Source organism: Eutrema salsugineum, unplaced genomic scaffold (assembly GCF_000478725.1).
Source record: "Eutrema salsugineum unplaced genomic scaffold, Eutsalg1_0 scaffold_5, whole genome shotgun sequence".
Taxonomy (NCBI): domain Eukaryota; kingdom Viridiplantae; phylum Streptophyta; class Magnoliopsida; order Brassicales; family Brassicaceae; genus Eutrema; species Eutrema salsugineum.
In genome coordinates this window covers 5,913,557-5,934,754 of record NW_006256612.1, presented here as the reverse complement: position 1 = coordinate 5,934,754, position 21,198 = coordinate 5,913,557, and the positions used below count along the sequence as shown (strand labels likewise).

The 21,198-nt window shown below is 35.3% G+C and overlaps 6 protein-coding genes across 7 annotated transcripts; 2 read left to right on the top strand and 4 right to left on the bottom strand.

The window, feature by feature from the left end:
• Positions 1 to 104: 104 nt before the first annotated feature.
• Positions 105 to 1,421, bottom strand: LOC18992347 (BAHD acyltransferase At5g47980). Its single transcript, XM_006415737.2, has one exon. The coding sequence runs from the start codon at positions 1,419 to 1,421 to the stop codon at positions 105 to 107; it is 1,317 nt and encodes a 438-aa protein (XP_006415800.1).
• A 6,364-nt stretch (positions 1,422 to 7,785) lies between these two features.
• LOC112084187 lies at positions 7,786 to 8,063 on the bottom strand. The gene has a single exon (XM_024153426.1). The coding sequence runs from the start codon at positions 8,061 to 8,063 to the stop codon at positions 7,881 to 7,883; it is 183 nt and encodes a 60-aa protein (XP_024009194.1). The 3' UTR covers positions 7,786 to 7,880.
• A 1,585-nt stretch (positions 8,064 to 9,648) lies between these two features.
• LOC18992346 (lysine histidine transporter 2) lies at positions 9,649 to 12,079 on the top strand. Its single transcript, XM_006415736.2, has 7 exons — positions 9,649 to 9,979; positions 10,272 to 10,655; positions 10,752 to 11,145; positions 11,252 to 11,357; positions 11,461 to 11,552; positions 11,634 to 11,702; positions 11,809 to 12,079. Exons 1-7 carry the CDS (start codon positions 9,798 to 9,800, stop codon positions 11,905 to 11,907), a joined length of 1,326 nt encoding a protein of 441 aa, XP_006415799.1. The 5' UTR covers positions 9,649 to 9,797; the 3' UTR covers positions 11,908 to 12,079.
• A 400-nt stretch (positions 12,080 to 12,479) lies between these two features.
• LOC18992345 (3-oxoacyl-[acyl-carrier-protein] reductase 4) lies at positions 12,480 to 15,417 on the bottom strand. Its single transcript, XM_006415734.2, has 11 exons — positions 15,056 to 15,417; positions 14,820 to 14,962; positions 14,427 to 14,480; positions 13,894 to 13,974; positions 13,772 to 13,817; positions 13,605 to 13,699; positions 13,497 to 13,529; positions 13,176 to 13,310; positions 12,991 to 13,084; positions 12,783 to 12,865; positions 12,480 to 12,685 (listed from the first exon to the last, which is right to left on the bottom strand). The coding sequence occupies exons 1-11, from the start codon at positions 15,219 to 15,221 to the stop codon at positions 12,653 to 12,655; spliced, it is 963 nt and encodes a 320-aa protein (XP_006415797.1). The 5' UTR covers positions 15,222 to 15,417; the 3' UTR covers positions 12,480 to 12,652.
• Positions 15,418 to 15,612: 195 nt separating this feature from the next.
• LOC18992344 (uncharacterized membrane protein YuiD) lies at positions 15,613 to 17,476 on the top strand. The gene is made up of 5 exons (XM_006415733.2): positions 15,613 to 15,948; positions 16,230 to 16,386; positions 16,473 to 16,523; positions 16,668 to 16,760; positions 17,177 to 17,476. Exons 1-5 carry the CDS (start codon positions 15,824 to 15,826, stop codon positions 17,249 to 17,251), a joined length of 501 nt encoding a protein of 166 aa, XP_006415796.1. The 5' UTR covers positions 15,613 to 15,823; the 3' UTR covers positions 17,252 to 17,476.
• On the bottom strand, positions 17,326 to 21,042 carry LOC18992343 (2,4-dichlorophenol 6-monooxygenase). 2 transcript variants are annotated; one of them, XM_006415732.2, is made up of 11 exons: positions 20,944 to 21,042; positions 20,600 to 20,862; positions 20,404 to 20,486; positions 20,177 to 20,312; positions 19,576 to 20,069; positions 19,417 to 19,464; positions 19,106 to 19,280; positions 18,708 to 18,820; positions 18,523 to 18,619; positions 18,219 to 18,438; positions 17,326 to 18,048 (listed from the first exon to the last, which is right to left on the bottom strand). In XM_006415732.2, exons 2-11 carry the CDS (start codon positions 20,799 to 20,801, stop codon positions 17,490 to 17,492), a joined length of 2,127 nt encoding a protein of 708 aa, XP_006415795.1. In that variant the 5' UTR covers positions 20,802 to 20,862; positions 20,944 to 21,042; the 3' UTR covers positions 17,326 to 17,489. The 2 variants fall into 2 exon arrangements, with proteins under 2 accessions (XP_006415795.1, XP_024008245.1); XM_024152477.1 differs by lacking the exon at positions 20,944 to 21,042 and having other exon boundaries at positions 20,177 to 20,327; positions 20,600 to 20,642.
• Between the last annotated feature and the right edge of the window lie 156 nt (positions 21,043 to 21,198).

Here is a 21,198-nt window from a genome sequence, read left to right as displayed (position 1 = left end):
TTTGAGTTTATTGAAGATAAAAAAACGTTTTTACATCAGTGTAACTACTATATAGTTTGAGTTTTTGAAAGAAAATGTTTTGGGACAATGAGTTTTGTGCTTGTCTAGATCAAAACAGGGGGATTGAGAGAAGCTGATTCAAGAAGCTCATCATCACATTCGAACAGCGACATGTGTTCTTTGGTAAGAGTGACCCATGCTTCGATTCCGACTCCATCTTTGGCATCAATCAACAACATCAAGTTGTTGATATTGGAAGTTCCTCTTCCGGTTACCCAAACCGGATTTCCCCATCCGAAATCAGCCTCGTACAAGTCGAGCTTACACCAGCTATTACTCATCCACAAGTCCACCTCATTACCCATTCCATATACTTTCCGAATCTCTTCCCAAACTTCAAGAATTCTAGATGAGGGTTTCGACATTTCCTTGCAGCTCAAGCCAAAGTTTTCCTTTGCCCGCCTAAACTCATCAACAACATGTTGGATTCCTTCTATCTTAGCTTCTTCGTTCTTTAGAATCATTATGGAAAGCATGTTACCAATTGTGTTCTCGGACAAAGTATCTACCTTTCCTCGTAAGCTCACCAGTATCTGCAGCACAGAAGTTCTTGGTTCTCGAGAACTCACTCTAGAAGCCTTAGTAGCACATCTCCACAAAAGAGCTGTAACGGCTTCAACACTGGTTGGATTCTTGACAAGATTGCTTGAAGCTTTGGCTCTGAGTTTCTTCATCTTTGATGCATCCAACACAAACCTCTTTGTTACGCAATTCATCATCTCTTCAACCTGGACTTTATGTTCAATCGGTTTTAAGGGAAACTCATCAGGAGGAGGTATAGGAAAAAAATCCGAAGCGGTGAAACTAGGAATCAAAGTAATCCCCAAACCTCTTGAGGACTCAGCCCATCCTCTGATGAACATTGCCAAAGATGTTGCATCAGTGATCTTATGAGAAATGCAGATTGTGATAACCAATCCTCCACAGCTGAAGAAATTGGCCTGGATTAGCAACACAGGCCATATCACTGCTTCTCTGGACTTAGCTTCAAAAGGAACAAGTGGTTTCAATGAATCAGGAACAGAGCACTTGAGAAACTCCGAGAGAAGATGGTCCACTCGAGCTTCTATAAACACAGCTCCTTCATCATTACATTCTATGAAACTTCCCATGATTCTTCCGGCAAGAGGGTAGAAGATTGGTAATGTTGTAGACAGAGATTTCTTCAGCTTCAAGGATGTTTCCTCTGATGAAGAACGGATAAGATTCTGAAGATCCGCTGCGTAAAAGAGAAGTGCCCCTGTGTACAGGGGCGAACTGAGGATGTCAAGAAGAGAGAGATTGAGGATTCTCATATCATTTGGAGTGGGATAAGATGGTTTAATTACTTCTCTTGATAAGATCTCAACTTTGATCTCCATTATTAGATACACACAAATTTCTCAACTTATGAAGGCTCTTAAATTCACTTTAAAGAAGATTCTTGGTGAGATTAGCTAAAGATTCCTAGATCACAAAAGACCAACCATACTATTATTATTATTAATATTACTAGGACAGACCCCGCGCGTATGCGCGGATCTTATTTTAATTTATATTTTAAATAATATATTTTTAGAATTTGTATTGAATTTTATGTTTACTATCAATGTTTTTGCATTAAAATATTTATATTCAATTTTTTCTTGATGATATATTATTTGTAACCTCTTCTACACCACTTATGTCAAATAGTCTAATTTTTTTCTCTTAAAATAATAAGAGACTAAAAATATAGTTTTTTTAATTTTTGTATGAAAACGTAATAGTTCACTTAAAAATATACGTTGAATATCATAGAGAAATATTTAATTTTTTTTCGATCTTCATATTCTTATTATTCTTGTAAATCTTACTAATATAATACTTATTAAATTTTTTAATTTACCATTTAAAAAATTTTTGGTTATATATATTTTATTGATTCCATTTTTTTTGATTTTTAAAAAATTGTATGACATTTTCATGTGGACACCTTTTTATTATTATTTTTTAATAATTTTTATCTTTTTAATTGTTTATTAAATATTTTTTTGTGTTTTATCATTTTATTAGTTGGAGTTTTATATAAAATTATTTGAAACTTTTTAACTTATTCTGTTTCATAATTTGTTTTCACTTACAATAAAATTTAATTATATTTTTAGTTTGAAATTAAAATTTAAAACACTTGAAAAAAAAAGATAGAATGCATTTAAAAAATTTGTATTATATAATATTTATAAATTTTAATATATTTAAATTAAATTTTAATATATTTAAATTAAATTTAAATATCATTCTAATATAAATACATATAAGTATTTATTTTTTTTCTTTAATGTATTTACTTTAAATTTAATTAGTTTTTTATTATTAATATTGTAAATGGACATGTATCACTCTCTCCAATGCTGATGTGTGACTCAGCTGGAGAGAGTTGAACAAGTTTTATATATAAGATTAGATGTTTCATATTAAATATTCATGAGGGCAACAGTTTTTGCCAATAATTTTGAGAAATTAGGAGGAGTCACCAAAAGAAAAACAATAATTAACCCAATGACCATGTAATTCATATGGTCATGATCCTGCATATAACTATGGCTTATGGCCAATATGGACAATATTCGCACGTCATGTAGAGTTGTTGACAACCGGCACATTAAACCAACGAAAAATCACATTTGTCTTGGTACCGGAAGACATCCTTGAGCTGTGTTTGACATAAAGCAAAAGGATGCAAAAGTTAGTTTGGCAAGTTTTCATAGCTACTTTGCTTACAAATTTAGGTTCGATTTAGATATTTACATGAGATATTAAGGACGTTATGGCCTCCTCGGCGGCAAACGAATTAGCCGATTTTTCTGCCTCTAATTTTACAACTTCATGAGTTTTCTTGGCTGATTGCTTTCTTAGCTGATTTAAGAAGCTCTATTCGTTGGAGTTGACATATTTGACTCAACCTATCGACCTAATATTGGAAAACCAAATCCATAATTTGTTATTAGATCCACACAAGTGATGTATACGCCTTGTTGTGAGTATATACTATATCATAATGAAACAAGTTTGATTGAAGGAAATTTCAGAGTATGTGTGGTACCTCTGCTCGCAACTTAGTAATTTCTTGTAACAAGACTTCATTAGTCTTACTCATATTATTCTGCTTCGCTTGTGAAAAAAAAAAGATTGCAATGAATAATCTCATTGAGATCAAAAATTAGTAAAACTCTAGATAAAATTAGGAAACACATGTCTTTCATTATTTCAAAAACTCTCAATATATATTCTCTACTAACGTGTATCTGGTAGAAAAAATCATATTTCTAAATCTCACAATGTTCTACTCAATATTTTGCCAAAATCTTATGAGTATTAGTAGAAAATTTTATTCTGTGAAATGGGTCAACAAAGGCCTGTTAATTGGCTTCACAATTGACTCTAGTTTACAAAAAACCACAAGAAAATCGAGAGTTCCATCTCTCTGTCAATTGTACGTACAACATCTCTTCCTTTTCTTGTCTTCTTCTCTTTTCTTGCTCATAAAGTACTATAAGTAAAAAAACAGAGAAACAGAACCAACATGATCCAAAGCTGCTTTTGTTGTCAAGCTTTGAAGCAGCAAAAGAAGCTGCTAAAGCTACAAAAGATTATCTCAAGACTGATGAAGGAATAATCAAGATCACTTGGGATAGAGGAATTGTGTAGTAAATTAATAAAAATCCTAAGCAGAGACAATAATAAGTTTTAAAAAAAAAACTAGAAACAAAACAAAATGATTGTGCAACAATTGGGCATGAGATTTTCATCATTTGTTTAATTTTACTAAACTAAGTATGTGAAAATAGCCTTCCAAAATATTATAAATTCAAATACTTAAATATATGTTAAATGAGTTTGTATATAAATCAACATGCAAAATAGTTTAATGTGTGAATATTAGTTTGTTTAATTCAGATTTTAGTTTAAATATGTAAAAAATTTATATAAATGAAGATTCTTGGTGAGATTAGCTAAAGATTCCTAAATCACAAAAGACCAACTATATCATCATCATATATATTATAAGCAAAGTAAAATTTTGAGTTAAAGCTCTCTCATTCAATTTCGGAGTGGTTAATTACCTTTTACCCCTTCTTATATTTTTCTAAAATAAAATTTAATAAAAAATTATTGAAAATCGAAAATTAATAAAATTTATTATTAAAAATCGTAAATTAATAAAAAAATATTAAAATCGGAATTTAATAAAAAAATATTTAAATTTTTAAAAAATATCAAAAATCGTAAATTAATAAAAAAAATTATATAAATCGGAATTTAATCAAAAAACATTTTAATTTTAAAAAAATATTAAAAATTGGAATTTTAAAAAAACATTAAAATCATATCACATTTAAAAATCGTAAATTAATAAAAAATTATTAAAATCGGAATTTAATGAAAAAATATTTAAATTTTTAAAAATATTAAAAATCGTAAATTAATAAAAAATTATATAAATCAGAATTTAATCAAAAAACATTTAAATTTTAAAAATTTATTAAAAATTGGAATTTAATAAAAAAAACATTAAAATCATATCATATATACTATATGCGAAGTAAATTTTTCGCTATAAGTTCTCTTATTCAATTTAGGTAACTAATCATCATCGTATATATTAAAAGCGAAGTGAATCTTAGCTTTAAAGACCTCTCATTCAATCTCAGCGTGGTTAATTATTTTTTTTGTCCCTTTTTAAAAGGTCATTAATATCCTTTAATTGGTTAAAATTAAGTTTTATTTATAATTAACTATACCAAATTTTGTTACCATGAAGTTAATATTGGATCTTTTAATGCTATAAAATTGTATGGTTTTGTATATGAAAGCCCCAAGGCTCTCACTTTAGCCCTAATCTCCGATTAGTCAGAGCTTCTTCTTCAACCGGTGGTTTCTGTGTTTTGACGTTTGAGTTGTATTGCTTTATTAAAATTTTTGAATTAAGGTTTTTTTGTTTAAAAGCTTTGGGTTTGTGTTCATGATGAATGAGGACGATTGAGTATTTAAGCTTTGTGATTAATTTCCATCGATATTGCTCTATAAGTCTATTGCTCTATAAGTCTATGACCGATCGGATCCCATACTGTTTATGCTCCTCCATCTCAACTTTGTTTCTGTTTTTGGAATGTGTCTGGTTTATCCAAAAATAATTTTGCTTCGGACTTGAGATTCTGTTTGGATTTCATGTTTAAGGTGTATTCATCTCAGTTAAATTTTGAGGAATCAAAGTGATGCTAATCATACTGGTTTAGCGTTGTTTATTGTGATGTCTAGTTATAGTGAAGAATATATTCACAAGCATAAAATCGTAGCAAAACAAAAAAAAAATTCACAAGCATAAAAGAGACCATATTGAACGAGTTTCTACTGTTCTCTAAGCCAAGTCGAATTGATCGCTCTGCTTCTTCACTCTAATTATAGTAAAGACTGAAGAAATCGTTGGAATAAAGATTTCGATGAGCCCGGGACTCTTGCCCCAACCAGACTTTCTTGGCCGTGTGAAATACATGGTTATTTCAAGGTGAACCAGGATGATGCATAATGGAATATAAATGGAAAATTATTGATTAAATTTAAACAAACTAGACCAATCAGGGTTTTAAAATTATATTTTTCATGTTAAATCTTGTGGAATCGTTGAACAGAAAGTGTGATTTCACTAAAGACTGTTATTGGTAAAATCTTGCAATCATGATAATTTAGGAATATTAGTAATGACACTTTCAGTGAGACTTTTGTTACAACATTTTTCTTAAACGGATATGTGGTTGATTTTACGATTGGATAATGGAATGTAGGAGGGTCTTGAATTGGACATTTGCATATGGATACTACCTTGCTCATAATGAACATGCAAAGACACAATTTTTTCGAGTATTTGAAAGAGGCTTTATCATTGTGCAGAGATGTAGTTGGAACAGTTTTTCTCCGGAACTAATGAACCATCCAAAAGTTTCAATGATTTCGTCTGACTAAAGTAACCAAACCTACTTCGAAAAACACGTGAAAGCTTTGGAGAATGGTCTTGCTGATGTGGAACACAATGAGAGCACAAATCAACAACAGACTCTAGATCTTCTTTCAAATGACAAAGGTTGACAAGGGCCTAAGAAAGATCCAAGTGGTAAGTGAGAGATCTTTCAGCTTCAGATTTATATTATTGGTGCAAAAAACCATATGGTTCATTGCAAGTGGTGTTTTCCAAATTAAGGATCATATAAAGTATTCGGTTTACAATTCGGTGGGACATGTGAAAAATTGTAAGTTTATAGTATTGAGAAGCTATTGGTTAAGATAAATAAAGAATAGATTTTTTTCCCCCTAAAAAAAACCTATAACATAACTCCCGCTAATTAAAAGATCTTTACTTCTTTCAATGCCTTATAGAAAAAATAATCTCATTATGTAAATCTCAATAACATAGTACATTGGTAAAGATTTAAAAACCAAGAAATAGTCAAGATAATACCAGTAGGTACCTTACATAACGATCAAAGGGAAAGAGAGTAACTCCTATGAGAGAGTCATCTCATTTATAATTGTTTAAGAATCTAATATTTTTTTTAAAAATAATTAGAAGAATATAGGTCTCAAATAATAAATAATTCATTATGTGAAGATTATTCTTTCTACAAAATATAAGAAGTGAATACAGTTCTAATTTTTATGATTAAAAATTAAAACATGTTTTAGTTGTTTGGATTTATATATAATTTTAGAATTACTTTTTAGGCAATAAAGAATAACAACTTTAAGAGTGACTTAGTTTCAGCTTCCAAACTATATTTCAACTTCGTTGTAAGAGGAGAGTTCATATTAGAATACTTGGATAATATGTGTCTATGTTATCTTTGTGCTTCACTTCGCAAGATTTTTTGAAATTGATCGTTTATATAAAGATAATCAAGCCTATAAATGATGTGAAAATATACATCTGAAAACTTCCAAACTTCCAAAATTAAATAGTAGAAGAAAATACGAAGAAGGAATAAAACTAAAAAAAAGAAGAAAAACACAAAGAAGAAGTCTGTTTATTTAATATTTTATGTAAAACAATAAGAAATTAGAAAATATAGATTATATAAAGAATAATAGGAAGAAAAAAATCGAAAGAACAAGACAAAAAGAAATTGAAAGAAAATATGATGTTTCCGTCCACCCAACGCGATTTTGAGTAAGTTTTTCAAGTAAATTAGCAATTTTGAGTAAGTATTTTTAATGAAACATTTCCGCCCGCATAAGGTGCGGGCTAAACATCTAGTTATTATTATTATTAGATGTTCATATTAAATATTTGTGGGGGCAGCACTTTTTGCGAATAATTTAAAGAAATTAGGAGGAATGACCATAAGAAAAATAATAATTAACCCAATGACTATATAATCCATATGGTCAGGATCCTGCATATAACTAATTCAATAACGGAACATGTCCTCTTTTAAGACATCGTTTTCATGTTCTATGTGAATTCGTATTCACTCTTTTTTGTTTCTCGCTCTTCATATAAATTAATTTAATTTTGTGATTATACTAGGAAAAAAACATTTTTCGCTGATGTGCAACAGTTTGAATTTTTTTTGCATTTTGAATTGTTTGTGTAGCTATAGACATATGTTTGATAAAGAACCAAATCGATGGTTCAACACAATTTTTTGCCAGACCGCAACCATGCAACAAACTTTCTAATTTTTGAAGGTTTGGAGATTAGAATCAGAAGAATGGTTAAAAAAGAGAGACATAGATTAATGGATTAATCACAAGGGAACGTATGAATCAACAAAGCCTTGTGTAACTAAAACAATACAACCTATTGATTACTTATCAGATTTCTTGCGAAGTTCCTTGACCCATTTCAAGCCAAGTATGGCCTTCCCAAAACTGCTTTTGCTTCCGTCTTCCTTCTTTTTCTTCTTCTTCTTATCGTCTTCTTTATTTGAATTTGGAGGAGGATCAGAGTTGTAATCCCATTGATCAGCCCAAGATAGTCCTGAATCCATCTTCGTCTCTCTTTAAGATTTTTGTTGAATGAAAAGGTGTAGAAACAAATATGGGGTGAAAGAAAGATCTTGTTTTACTTATTTTAGACATTATTGGTTTGACTTGACACAATGTCTATATAAGTTTCTTGGTTGCTTATTTTTGGCTCTCTCTCTCTTTTTAGTTGTCCCTTTGGTTGGACAAAGAATCATCAGTCATTCGCCTTTAACTAACATTCATTCGACATGAAACGTCGTAACAAGAAACTTACAAAGGGTAAACTTTTTGGTTGGACAAAGAATCACATTGTCTAAGAACATCACAAAGATAACCCTTACACGAAAAACCTTAATTGGTTAGTATTCAAGATACATATATATTAATATACACGTATGAACAGTAATCACAAATTAAATTTAGGCCATTATACACTAATAAAACTTTGTTGAATTGACACAGAAAGAAACGAAAGAACTTATTCTTTCGTGGGTCTACATTTTAAGAAGAAGATAAAATTCTAATCACTTTTTGCCAGAGATAACAATTTATTCATGAAAAGGAAATAAATGATCTCAATATGAGAACGATATGATTCTCTAATCATTTTTTTGTCAAAGAATTTTATTCTCTAATAAAACAAAAAAAAAAAAGAGAAAAAGGGTTTGGTCCACTAATTGCGCTAGAAGAAAATTTGGTCAGTGAGATTAAAAGAGAAGACTATGTTTGTAAACAAAAAATGTATAATTATCTCCCAAAAATAAACAGAAATGTATATTATCACGGGTTGCAAGTGAGTGATTCTTTGTACCTGCAAATTTGATGGAATCTTAGTTCAAAGACATTGTAATATTGTAGAAGATGGAAACAATAGAAAGAGACATAAAAAGATAGGATCCGCCAACACATAATTTTATCCCAGTCAGACGTAAGATTTTGGGTATCTGTTCTTGGGATTATAACGACTAACATGTAACGGTTTGATTCTCTCATATAACTTACTCATCCTTTCGTCCAATAAAAGAAAAAAAAAATACTACTACTCGTCTACTCCTCCCTGATTTTTTTTTAAATTCTTTTAATTAAAACCACACCAATATTATCCAGAAATACTTTGCTATAAAGATATTATTCATATCAAATATATTATCCAAGCCGACACAAAGATATAAGTTGATCCAATATTGATTATAAAATACAAAAAATAGAAAAAAATATATTGATGAGTAAATGCTATTCTCTTTACAAAAGCGAAAGCCTCGTTAGATCAGGTGATCTGAAAAAGAAAATTTCAGCTGTATCGAATCGAAAAAAACAAAAAGAGAAAAAATTATGCAGCTTCGAAAAAGAAAATAGGAAATTACAGAAAGGTCATGCTATAGAGAAAAATGAATGGGGGTATAGTGGTCATTAAATACGTAAAAACGCGAGTTAAGCATGAACGGTTTCTCAGCTGTTGTTGCCTTATACAACGGGGAAAGACCAAATAAAAGTGTGTATATATAACCAACTAACTAACTTGAATCTCAGATCTATTTATTACAATATAAATTAAAATAATTAAACGAATATCGTTGAATAATCACGCAGATAAAATCGTAAAATGAGAGATTCTCGAATCTCGATCTACTCTTAAATATTAACCAACCTTCATCTTCATTCTCCTAAATCCTTTTTTTTTTTAATTGTCTTTCCTGATCTCTCTCTCTCTCTCTTTCATTCTCTTAAAAAAAAAAACAGTATCCATCAAGAACGATATGGAGCAGAATGAGAGGTCAGCTAGTGAGATTGCGGCGGCGAAGCAGAAGAACGTCGACGATTGGTTACCGATCACATCTTCAAGAAACGCCAAGTGGTGGTACTCTGCTTTTCACAATGTCACCGCCATGGTTGGTGCTGGTGTTCTCAGCTTGCCCTACGCCATGTCCAATCTCGGATGGTACGTACCTTTCATTAGATCCATTGCTTCTTTTCTTTTTCTTATGAAACTTCAAAACTTATATTGAAAAAAAACTTAGAAACTTGTATTTAGCAAAAGGTTTCGTTTAACAAACTTTTCAAAGCTGAAAACACTATTAGTATCCTTGAAAATATTTTTGGATTTTCTCTAGTTCTGTTTTATAATCCATGATTAAGGCTTCTTGATACAGAATTTATATATATATTTTTTTTTGGTTAGAACACTACTTTAATAAAATAAATTTATAAACGGGTTGTTGATGATTATATAGGGGACCAGGAGTGACGTTGATGGTAATGTCATGGGTGATAACATTGTACACACTGTGGCAAATGGTGGAGATGCACGAGATAGTACCAGGGAAGAGGCTTGATAGATATCACGAGCTAGGCCAACACGCTTTTGGCGAGAAGCTCGGCCTTTGGATCATCGTCCCTCAACAGCTCATCGTGGAGGTTGGCGTCGACATTGTTTATATGGTCACCGGTGGCAAATCCCTCCAGAAAGTCCATCAACTTCTCTGCTCCGATTGCAAAGATATCAGAACTACTTATTGGATCATGATCTTTGCTTCCATCCACTTCGTTCTCTCTCACCTCCCCAATTTCAACTCCATCTCCATCATCTCTCTAGCCGCTGCTGTTATGTCCTTAACGTAAGTAAACACACACACACACACACATGTCTTTTGTGATTGGTTTGATGATGTATATATTTATGCATGGTTTTGTGATGGATAATGGATTTACAGTTACTCAACTATCGCTTGGGCTGCATCGGTGCACAAAGGTGTTCATCGAGATGTGGAATACTCGTCTAGAGCCTCGACCACTCCTGGAAATGTATTCAACTTCTTGAATGCGATGGGAGATGTGGCTTTTGCCTACGCAGGTCACAACGTTGTGTTGGAGATTCAGGCCACGATCCCTTCGACTCCGGAGATGCCGTCCAAGATTCCCATGTGGAGAGGAGTTGTTGTGGCATACATCGTAGTCGCTATTTGCTACTTCCCTGTAGCGTTTCTTGGCTACTGGATCTTTGGAAACAGCGTTGACGACAACATTCTCATCACTTTGGAGAAGCCCGTCTGGCTTATCGCCATGGCTAACTTGTTTGTGGTCGTCCACGTCATTGGAAGCTATCAGGTCCTCCACAATATTCTACTTCTTTTTATCACTGATTGAATCTTTAAGAGAACATCCCATGAAATATTCTTGACATTCTCTTTGGACTACGTACTTGTGGATGTAGATCTTTGCAATGCCGGTATTTGACATGATGGAAACCTTTTTGGTCAAGAAGATGAAGTTTGATCCTTCTTTCAAACTCAGGTTCATTGCTCGCAGCCTTTATGTCGGTAAGTCACTCCTCTCATTTCATACATTATTTTTAACTACGTTCGAGCTACTCTATATCCATTTTGTCTGTTTTTTTCCTCACATTGGACTGTATATGTGCAGCTTTCACCATGTTCGTTGCAATATGTGTCCCGTTTTTTGGTGGACTACTCGGCTTCTTTGGAGGATTCGCCTTCGCCCCAACAACTTACTACGTATATATATACAAACTAATCATTCATTTGCTTTTTCTATAGATTGAAGTTATAATATACTAATTAATTTTGCCGTTGCAGCTTCCATGCATTATTTGGCTCATTCTCAAGAAACCAAAGAAGTTTGGTCTATCTTGGACAATCAACTGGGTATGTTCCTTTTTACTAATGATCTCTAGCTCTTGTTTTATTTGTACACTAATAAATTTTTTCCTTCTTTTTTGGTTTGGTGTTGTGTGGAATATGAAAACTGCAGTTCTGCATTATAGTAGGAGTTCTTTTGACGATCCTAGCCCCCATTGGTGGCCTCAGAACCATCATTGTCAATGCCTCGACCTACAAGTTCTTTTCTTAGGTTTCTTCTTGTACCACAATCTAAGCAAAAAATAGGTTAAGAAAATAAATCACCCCGGCTGTCTGATTTTCTATGACTGTCCACTTTATTACCTTTTAAGCTTGTAGTATAGTTAAAGACTTCAGACTCGTAATTTCTGTAGTTTTTCTGCTTTTATATTTAAACTCCATGTTCCGGTTCTTTTGTTGTTTCGAAACTCTATGCGTTTGCTGACTAGAGCATCTAGTCTAAGATGCAATGTTACAAACTTACAATGGTCATAGCGTACGTTTACGTTTAGTCTTCCTCAAACAAAATCTTTACAACCATTCAACGAAGTTACTTGATCCGTGACTTAGTTGGATTAACTAGCTTTATAAAACAAAGATTATATTTTCAAATGTTAAGTAAACCAATATCTAGTTACTAAATTTCCATTGAATTTATTCCACCGTAAGACTGGTAAAAGGAAATTATAAGTTTATGTTGCTTGCAACTAATATGAAGATTCATGGAGTTTACTTTCAGATGGCACACCACGAGCAAAACGTGCTTCCATCATTTCTATAGTTCTATCTAATTAAACAACAATATCAGCTACAAAGCTCTTTGATTCATATTATGTTACGTAGTTTAAGCAAATGAGTTTTAGATCTCTCGAAACAGAATCCGCAAAATAGAAATTCCGACCAAGTGCCAGAAATAACTCAAATTTGTCTGTTTACCAAATTGTTTTGCCTAAACAAAAGCCGATCTTACCAAATACCTAGATGGCAATACCTCCATCGATGGTGAATGTCTGCAAACCAAATGAATTTAACAGTGGTTAGGCAGATAACATAATCAGAAACCAAGGCTAATAACCAAATCTTCATATGATATGAGTATGAGTTAACCTGTCCGGTGATGTAACTGGCTGCCGGACTGAGAGCCAAGAATTCTACCAAGCCAGCCACATCTTCTGGTTGTCCATACCGTCCTGAAAATCAAACCGGTTTGCTTTGTATCAGAATATTTTGATCTAACAATAGTTCGATGTCTCAGATACATCCTAGCCTTTGTGAACCACCCGCAACAAATGTAAAAAATTGAACTCTCCATTACCTAATGGGATTGTTCCCAAGATTTTCTTTTCCATGTCTTCTCCAAGCTTGGCAGTCATGTCAGATGCAATGAATCCAGGGCAAACCACATTGACCTGGAATAGAGCAAATTGTCGACAGACCAAGTTTATAATCCTGTCTAAGGAACGAAAAAATAGGATCATGATGAAAAGGTAGGTCACTTACATTTATATTCCTGCTTGCATTCTCTTTGGCAGCAGTCTTGGAGAGCCCAATAACTCCAGCTTTAGCAGCAGCGTAGTTTGCTTGGCCAATATTACCAATGAGACCAACAACTGACGCTATATTGATGATTCTTCCCTGCAAAATCGTATGCAAACTATAACATAAATTATTCTCGTCTTTGTTTCACTTCTTAATCTTATAGAGGAGCTCAAACGAAAATCGACTTGGTAGTTTATATATCACGTGTGACATGGAGTATGTATGACGAGTGATAACACATGGTTTGCAAGAAAATGTAGAAGGCGAAGAGAAGTACAATACCTTTCTCTTCTTCATCATGATCTTTGTTGCTGCCTACAGAGAGCAAATGAGTTTCAGTCCCTGAGATTCTGTGTATCAAAATTTCAGCAGGGTCGCAGGAACACAAACCTGGGTACAGAGATATACTCCAGTGAGATTCAAACTAATGACTTCATCCCATTGGGATTTCTTCATTCGAATCAACAAGGTATCCCGAGTAATTCCTGAAAATTATGTAGCCATGTCAGTAAGGTATAAGTAATAACTAATGGGAACCACGGTTTTCATATACATACCTGCATTGTTAACCACGATATCAATGGTACCCCATTTATCAACAGCCTGCAGAAAGACATTGCACAAGGAAAATGATAAGATGTCGGAGAAGTGTAAGATAGTGTACAATTTGATCACTTACGGTTTTCATCATCGCTTCCACATCAGCCTCTTTCGAGACATCGCCCCCAAAAGTGATTGCCTGGCCACCATATTCTTCAATCTACAGTTCCATAGAGCATAAAATGTCAGAGAAACATGGAACAAACACGACATGGTAAAAGAAAACACTATTGACCAAAAGATGGGGTATTCAATTTCATTTGGCAGTGTGGATCGAAAGGGAAATTAAAAACGCATCTGAGAAAGCAGATGGCAACAAGAAACCGGATAATGAAACATTTTCCAGGGCAAGGAAATTCAACAATAATTCATTTCTTGTCCCAGAGACCAGAATTGTATCAATGTTTTTTTTTGACAAATCCAAAACTGCATCAATGTTAAACTCGAAAGGTTCCACATTTCTTTTCATACCAATAACAACAATCCTACATACTTAATACCTATGATTTATTGGTCAAAAGCCATATCCCAAAACAGAAAAAAAGGAAATAGCTGCAAAAATCAGAGTGATAGGGAGTTGAAAATCGCAATCTAATTCAGAGGATCAATCACCTGTTGAGAAACTTCTTCAGCCTCCTTTGCTGACCTAGCATAATTCACCAAGACCTGCAGCAGAAACACAATGTTAGCTCCCGAATCAGCATTAAGACCGTGCCTCAATTCCTCTTCTTTCTGTAAAACTAAAGCACTAAAACCCAAGCCTAACTAGACAGATAACAAGTACCAACTACGAAGAGAAATCTATAGATGTCTCCAACACCATAATGCCAAAAGAAACTGTTAAGCAATGCAAAGCTAAAATCTTCATAACTCAAAAGCTTTTTAAGACTAGTGATATTGCAGATTGAAAGCTTGAAGAGTATACAGATCAAATCTAACAACTATGACACTAGAACAAAGCCATCCAAAAAAACCCAAATATGCAGATAGTGTTCGTACACTAACCTTACATCCTGCTTTCCCCAAGGAAAGAGCAATTGCTTTTCCAATCCCTCTAGAGGCACCAGTCACAACGACCACTGGAGATTCCACTTTTGGAACAGCTTCTCCTGTTGATTGCTCAACAGCGTTCGCTTGAGCTTTCACAACTGCGAGTCCCATAAAGATGACAGAATCTATTGACAAATGGAGATACAAAGCAAAATCTAAAGGAAAGGAGAAGAGAAGAGAAATTGAAAAACCAGAGGTTGAAAATATCTGTCGCGATCCACATCGCAGCATTCCGAAATGAGGCATCATCGCAGACTGAACCGGAGCCCATTGGCGGAGGTGAGAGATCTCACGGTAACCGAGCTTCCCGGTGGCTTTCAAGGAGATGAGTCTCGCTCCTGCGACGGTGGTGGCCATCGGTTGTTGAACGGTGAGAGTGGAGGAGATAGAAAGAGCTAGTGAACCTCGTAAAGATCGTCTCAGTGAAGAGGAGAGAGAAGCGTAGGAATAAAAAGTCTGAAATTTTCTAAACTACTCCTATAATAATATATTAGTATAAATTAGAAAATCGAAAAGCGATACGAACGAGGCTTGTGTGTGCAGTGCAGCTATGTTTATAGGTCGGAGCTGGTGACGAGACTCCACAGAGAGTTGGAAGGAGATTAGATTGGAGAGGGTAGAACCGAACCGATCTCAATTGGTTTTGTAATTTGTAGTATACCGAACCGTAATTAACCACATCAAACCATTTTTTGTTTAATCGATTTGTGGACCAGACCAGTGTTCTACTTTTTTTTTGGTCAAAGGGAAAAAAAAGAAGACGAAGACGAAGAGATTGAACGTCTACGCAGACGCCATTGGATAGAGTTTTGAAAAGGAACAAATCGTGTAGAAAACAGAAAGGGAAATTCGTAGACGCCTTATGGATAATTTTCGATTCGGTGCCATCTTCTTCTTCTTTCTCTAGCTGATCGCAGCTATCGCGCGATTTACAAGCCGGACGAGATCCATCATCGGCCATGGAGGAAACTACGGCAACGGCTAGGTCTTCGACTCATTATTTCTCCATTTTCACGAATTACCCACTGATTTCCGCCGTCATGGCTTTCACCATAGCTCAATTCATCAAACTCTTCACCTCCTGGTACGTTTCTGTCCACGCATCTGTAACTCATGTCGCAGTTTATATCTACATTCATAGTTTAAGGAGTAGTTAGATTGCGATCTCAAGAATGAGGAAGGTTCGTCAATCTTTGTTTAGAATCCTGATCTGAAACGGTACATAAGAAAAATTCTAGGAACCGTTGACTTCTCTTGTATGAAATTCTCTTAAGCGGAACATATAAGTCTTGTGTGTACTTAGAGATTCTAGTAGACGTAAAGACACGAAAGGAGGATCCTTTACATGTTTCCTTGAATCTGAAGGTATAGGGAAAGGAGATGGGATCTCAAACAGCTTGTTGGGTCCGGAGGAATGCCTTCTTCACATTCAGCGACCGTTACAGCTCTCGCTGTAGCGATTGGTTTACAAGAGGGCTTTGGTGGATCACATTTTGCTATTGCCTTGATCTTGGCATCAGTTGTAAGTTGGTCACCTCCTTTATCTCGTGGGACACTTTCGTAGCTACTCTCTGCTGTTTGGTTATATATGATTGGTTTGGGTGGTAGGTGATGTATGATGCTACCGGTGTAAGATTACATGTGGGTCGCCAAGCTGAGGTTTGACAGCTATTCCAACTTTTCTTCGTTTCATCTTTCAACGTGACTACCATTTCTTTTTTTGAGAAAAGAGCCTTTATTGATTTTGTCATGACGCATTTGAGCTCTGGTATCCTGATCTCTGGGGTCTGCTTCTTATTACAGGTTCTTAATCAGATTGTATACGAACTTCCTGCAGAACATCCGCTGGCTGAAAGCAGACCATTGCGTGAACTTCTTGGTCATACCCCTCCCCAGGTATGTAATACAACAGTTGACTGAATAACTATAAGATCACAGACTACACACAAATCTCACCTTGCTGAGCATCCTCATAGAGTACAATTTGATCCAATCCCTAATGTCTCTAAGACTTATGACTTGAAAAAATCCTTTCGTATGAGACAAGCAAGAGATGAGATTCTGATAGCTGTTGCATACCATTCAGTTAGAAAGATAGTTAAAGAGTTTTAGTGGAAAGCATGAGTATAAATAGGGGATTGAAGAGTCCTGTGATTGGGGCCTTTTAGAGGCTTGTCGGAGTTGACGCAACTCTAGAACAAACCGTGTTTGTTTTGATTAATATCTGAACTATTCTTTGAATTGTCATTGTGCTTTGGGAAGAATCAATTTGTTGTTCTCATCAGATTCGGTTTCTTATATGCTGAGATCAGGTCATTGCTGGTGGAATGCTTGGAAGTGTTACAGCAGTAACTGGATACTTGTTTACCAGGATAGCTACTAGCTAACGTGAACGAACAATCATAGACACAACTCTTCTGCTATATTGCCTATTGAAGCCACTGGACAGAACTGAAACAGATTTACAATCAAAGCCTTAGTTTGATTCACTATTTATTCATATTGATGAATGTTTTTACCATTCCTACACTAAATGTAAAGAAAACTTGAAACAGTCACAAAAAAAAACGTGATTTATTTGGTAATAAATAGAATACAAAGAATTTGTGGAGCAATTGGTGCTGTTCATTGTTTTCCAAGTATAATGGAGAAGACATCTCTCATGTGCAGAGTAGGATCCAAAGTAACAGCAGACTTCACACGCCAAGCAATGTGTTGGTCTGGACGGACTAAAATAGAACCTCTCTCAGACATTTTACAAATACTCCACCAAGAAGCTTCTTCACCACTTTGTTTTTTAACTTCCATAACATCGACATAATTTTCCCATGGCGCTAATGCTGATTTGCTCTCCCTTGCAACACCATCATCCCTACTACTAGGCCAGACAACACATACCTTTACATTAGCCTTGTTCTCTTTTGCCACTTTGAATGTAGCACGAGCTAGCTCATAGGATTCTTGTAATGGCGATATTATTAGTAGAAACTCCACTTTCTCTATCGAAACAAGATCCAGTGTAGAAACTACCTCTCTTGTGGAATCTGACAGTATTCTCACATACATATGAGGCAGTCTTGAACCTGGTTCAGCACAAGGAACATAGTCTCTTCTACGACCACTCGGTACTTCAGAATCACCAACTTCAGACTCGTTATCAGAAACAATGGCCCCTTCTAGATACCTATGCAGCAAACACAATGGTTATAACATTTAAAGATCTCGTGTCACGATACCGATGATATCAGTTTACAACAGCAACCACCCTAGTTTCTAATCTTTTTTATTCTTGGCACTACTAAGACTAGAGTGAGAATACTACAGTTTCAAAGGTGATAATTATACAATTTATACCTGAAACCAAGATCCTCTGCAGGGAACTGTAGCTGAAGGCTTTTTCCTCCTTCGAAGATACTCTTTAGTCTGCCAAGTCTCTGATATCCCAGCGGATTGCTCTCATTCAACAGAGATTCTGAAAGCTGTGCACGACCTAGTGCAAAGACGTTATCCAAGATAGCCTTTTGCAGCCCAGTGGGTAGCATGGAACCGACTGTATTGTTTATAAACCTATGAACTACAACACCACAGAGATATACTTGCTGTAACCCTGACCACAGAATGCTGAACTGAAAATGAAGTCAGGCTGGTTTAAGATTACCTGAGTTTGCAACTGTTGGGTCAAGGCCCAGCGCTGAAGGAACCGACATAGCTGCTCTGAAGTTCTGGATACTGAGCGAAGTATTGAAAAGGGCAATCTAGCGGCAACAATTAGATGCTTATAACTTAATCCAACTTAAAAAGAAAGGATGGCAAGAAAAAAGTTAGAAAAGCTAGATACAATACCGGTCTACGTTCTGTTTCATAGGTGTTAAGAATCGAAGAGTTTGCAGAACCCTGAAGAAGAGCTGCTATTTTCCACGCAAGGTTATGAGCATCCTGAATTCCAGTGTTCATTCCTGCAAAAATCATGTAATTTGCTATCAGAATATTTTCCAAAACTGCTGACTGAACTTTCAAAAAATAAAACCAATTCCTGAGGCTTGTCATCGCTCAATTATATAACTTTAGAAATGAAACTAACAACAAGGATCCTTAAAGATCAACTTTCGTTGGAACCACAATATCTCATCCGACCATATCTTCAATCATAATATTACGACAATGGATATAATTAGATTTCTTCCCAAATTACATTTACCATACACGGAAAACGTGTCAAAGAAGCAGCATATAGTTCTTACCAAAGCCTCCAGCAGGCGGGAACCGGTGAGTAGCATCACCAGCAAGCATCACTCTGTTCTCACAGCACATGAATTTCTCAGCGACTTCAGCATGCATGACCCATGGCTTAATATCAGCTACATCCAAGTCTGAAAGCTCATGTCCCACCAAATTGAATATCAGCTTCTTGCACATCTACAACAAAATAATCGCTCAGGACAGTCAAAATTGCATTTGAAATTGGTCACAGTTGGGACGGAAATAAAAGTACAGAGGTGTTCCCCAAAATGAGTTAAGAATCCAGTCATCTCTAGGTAATGAAAGTAAATACCTCGGGACTAAAATCAGACAGACTCTGCTGAGGTGGATAGTATGGAATCTGCAGTAAAAAGCAATGATTACACACCAAGCAGCGGTATATACCACTAATATATGTAGATAATTTGAGATAAAAGTATCTCGGATCTCTCTAGGTCATGGCTACAGCTACCTGCAAAACAAATTCTCCTTGTAGAAGATCATGTGCAACAAGAACTCCTATACCTCCGGTGTTGAAAATGAAAAATAACATCCCTGGTCTGCTATTGATTAAGTACTCACCGAGCTCTCTGCTCATGAAATGCACGCTAATAAGCTTTTGTAGATCTCTTTCCCCTCGCATTTCTATTTCTGTGAGCCTTCTTACAGCACTCCCAGCACCATCAGCACCAACCAGTATACTACACTGAATGTTTCTTTTCATATGCTTGCCTCCTTTCAGAAAAGAAACAGCTGCCGTAACACTTTCCTTGTTAGCATCAATCCCCACACACTCATGACCCATAAGAATTTGCCTCGCAACAACAGAGTCAAGCGCAAGACTATCTGACTCTTTGGAACTGCTAACATGAAAACCGAGGTCTTCCAACCGCTTAAGCATTAAACTTGTCAATTTGTACTGTGAGTAGTGAGCAACGGAAGCCGGGCTGACAACTTTCTCAAAATCTATTCATAACACCACAATGACTTCTGTGAAAGGTCTCCATTTTTCCTCAATTGATTATATTTCTATGAGAACTATATGCAGAAGAAAATTTGAGGGAAGAACACACCTTGAGGCTGCATATGGTCCACTGTGCCAAGAGTTGAGCCGGAGAGAGATGTACAGTATATAAATTTTCTCCACAAATCTACGGGAGGCTGTGATCTTTCAATCTCCTCAGCTAATCCATCCAATTTACGGAAGATCTAAGCATATGAAAACTGAGAAATCAAGGTTCAAAAAAATCCAGGACCAGCACAAACAAAAATTAACCACAGGGAACACAAACATTCCAACCTCCATAGATCGGTTGTTGATAAAGTGTGCTTGTGGGTGTTTCGAGAAGCTTGTGGCTTTGTCCAAAACAGCACACTTCACCCCTAACATTAAGGTGAGAATTCAATTCGATCAAAGGCGTGAACTCAGCTCAATAAAGTAAAAGCTCAAAACATGGAAACAAAAAAATTCAAGAAAAGTTGGGAGTAAATTGTACCTAGTTTGGTGAGAAGGATGGATAAAACGAGGCCTACTGGTCCAGCGCCGACGATCAGAACAGGGAGCTTAGCATCTTCGCCATGAAAGGAATTTGTGTTTGAAAGGTCCATTCTTTGCAAGTACCTCGCTGGGTACACTCTGACCCTCGAATTGTTTCTGCTTATTCGTGTCACCCTCTTGATCAGCCCTAGAAATGCCATAGTCGAGAAGCTAAAGCTGAAGCCTTGAAATCGCTGGACGGGAAAACCCTGTGTTCAGCCTCTGAAACACAAATTAAGAAAAAGACTCTCAGATTTTAGAGTTCACAGCAACTCCAAAAATGGTTTCTCTCTCTTTTGCGACCTTTTAATTAGGATTTTAAAAACGAGAGATCCTATCGTAAGGTTGCGACGGAGATAATGCGGTGGCGAAATGTGCTGCGAAGAGATGCTGCGACCAGCGAAGACGGAGAAGTTGTGACAGCTACTACGAAGATGCTGGGACTGAAACGACAGTGTTTTATAATACTTGGTTCTCCCTGGTTCATACGTGGTTCCTTAGTTTCCATAATTTACTTTTGTTACAAAAACTGAAAATTTGAGTTCTGCTTCAAGACTT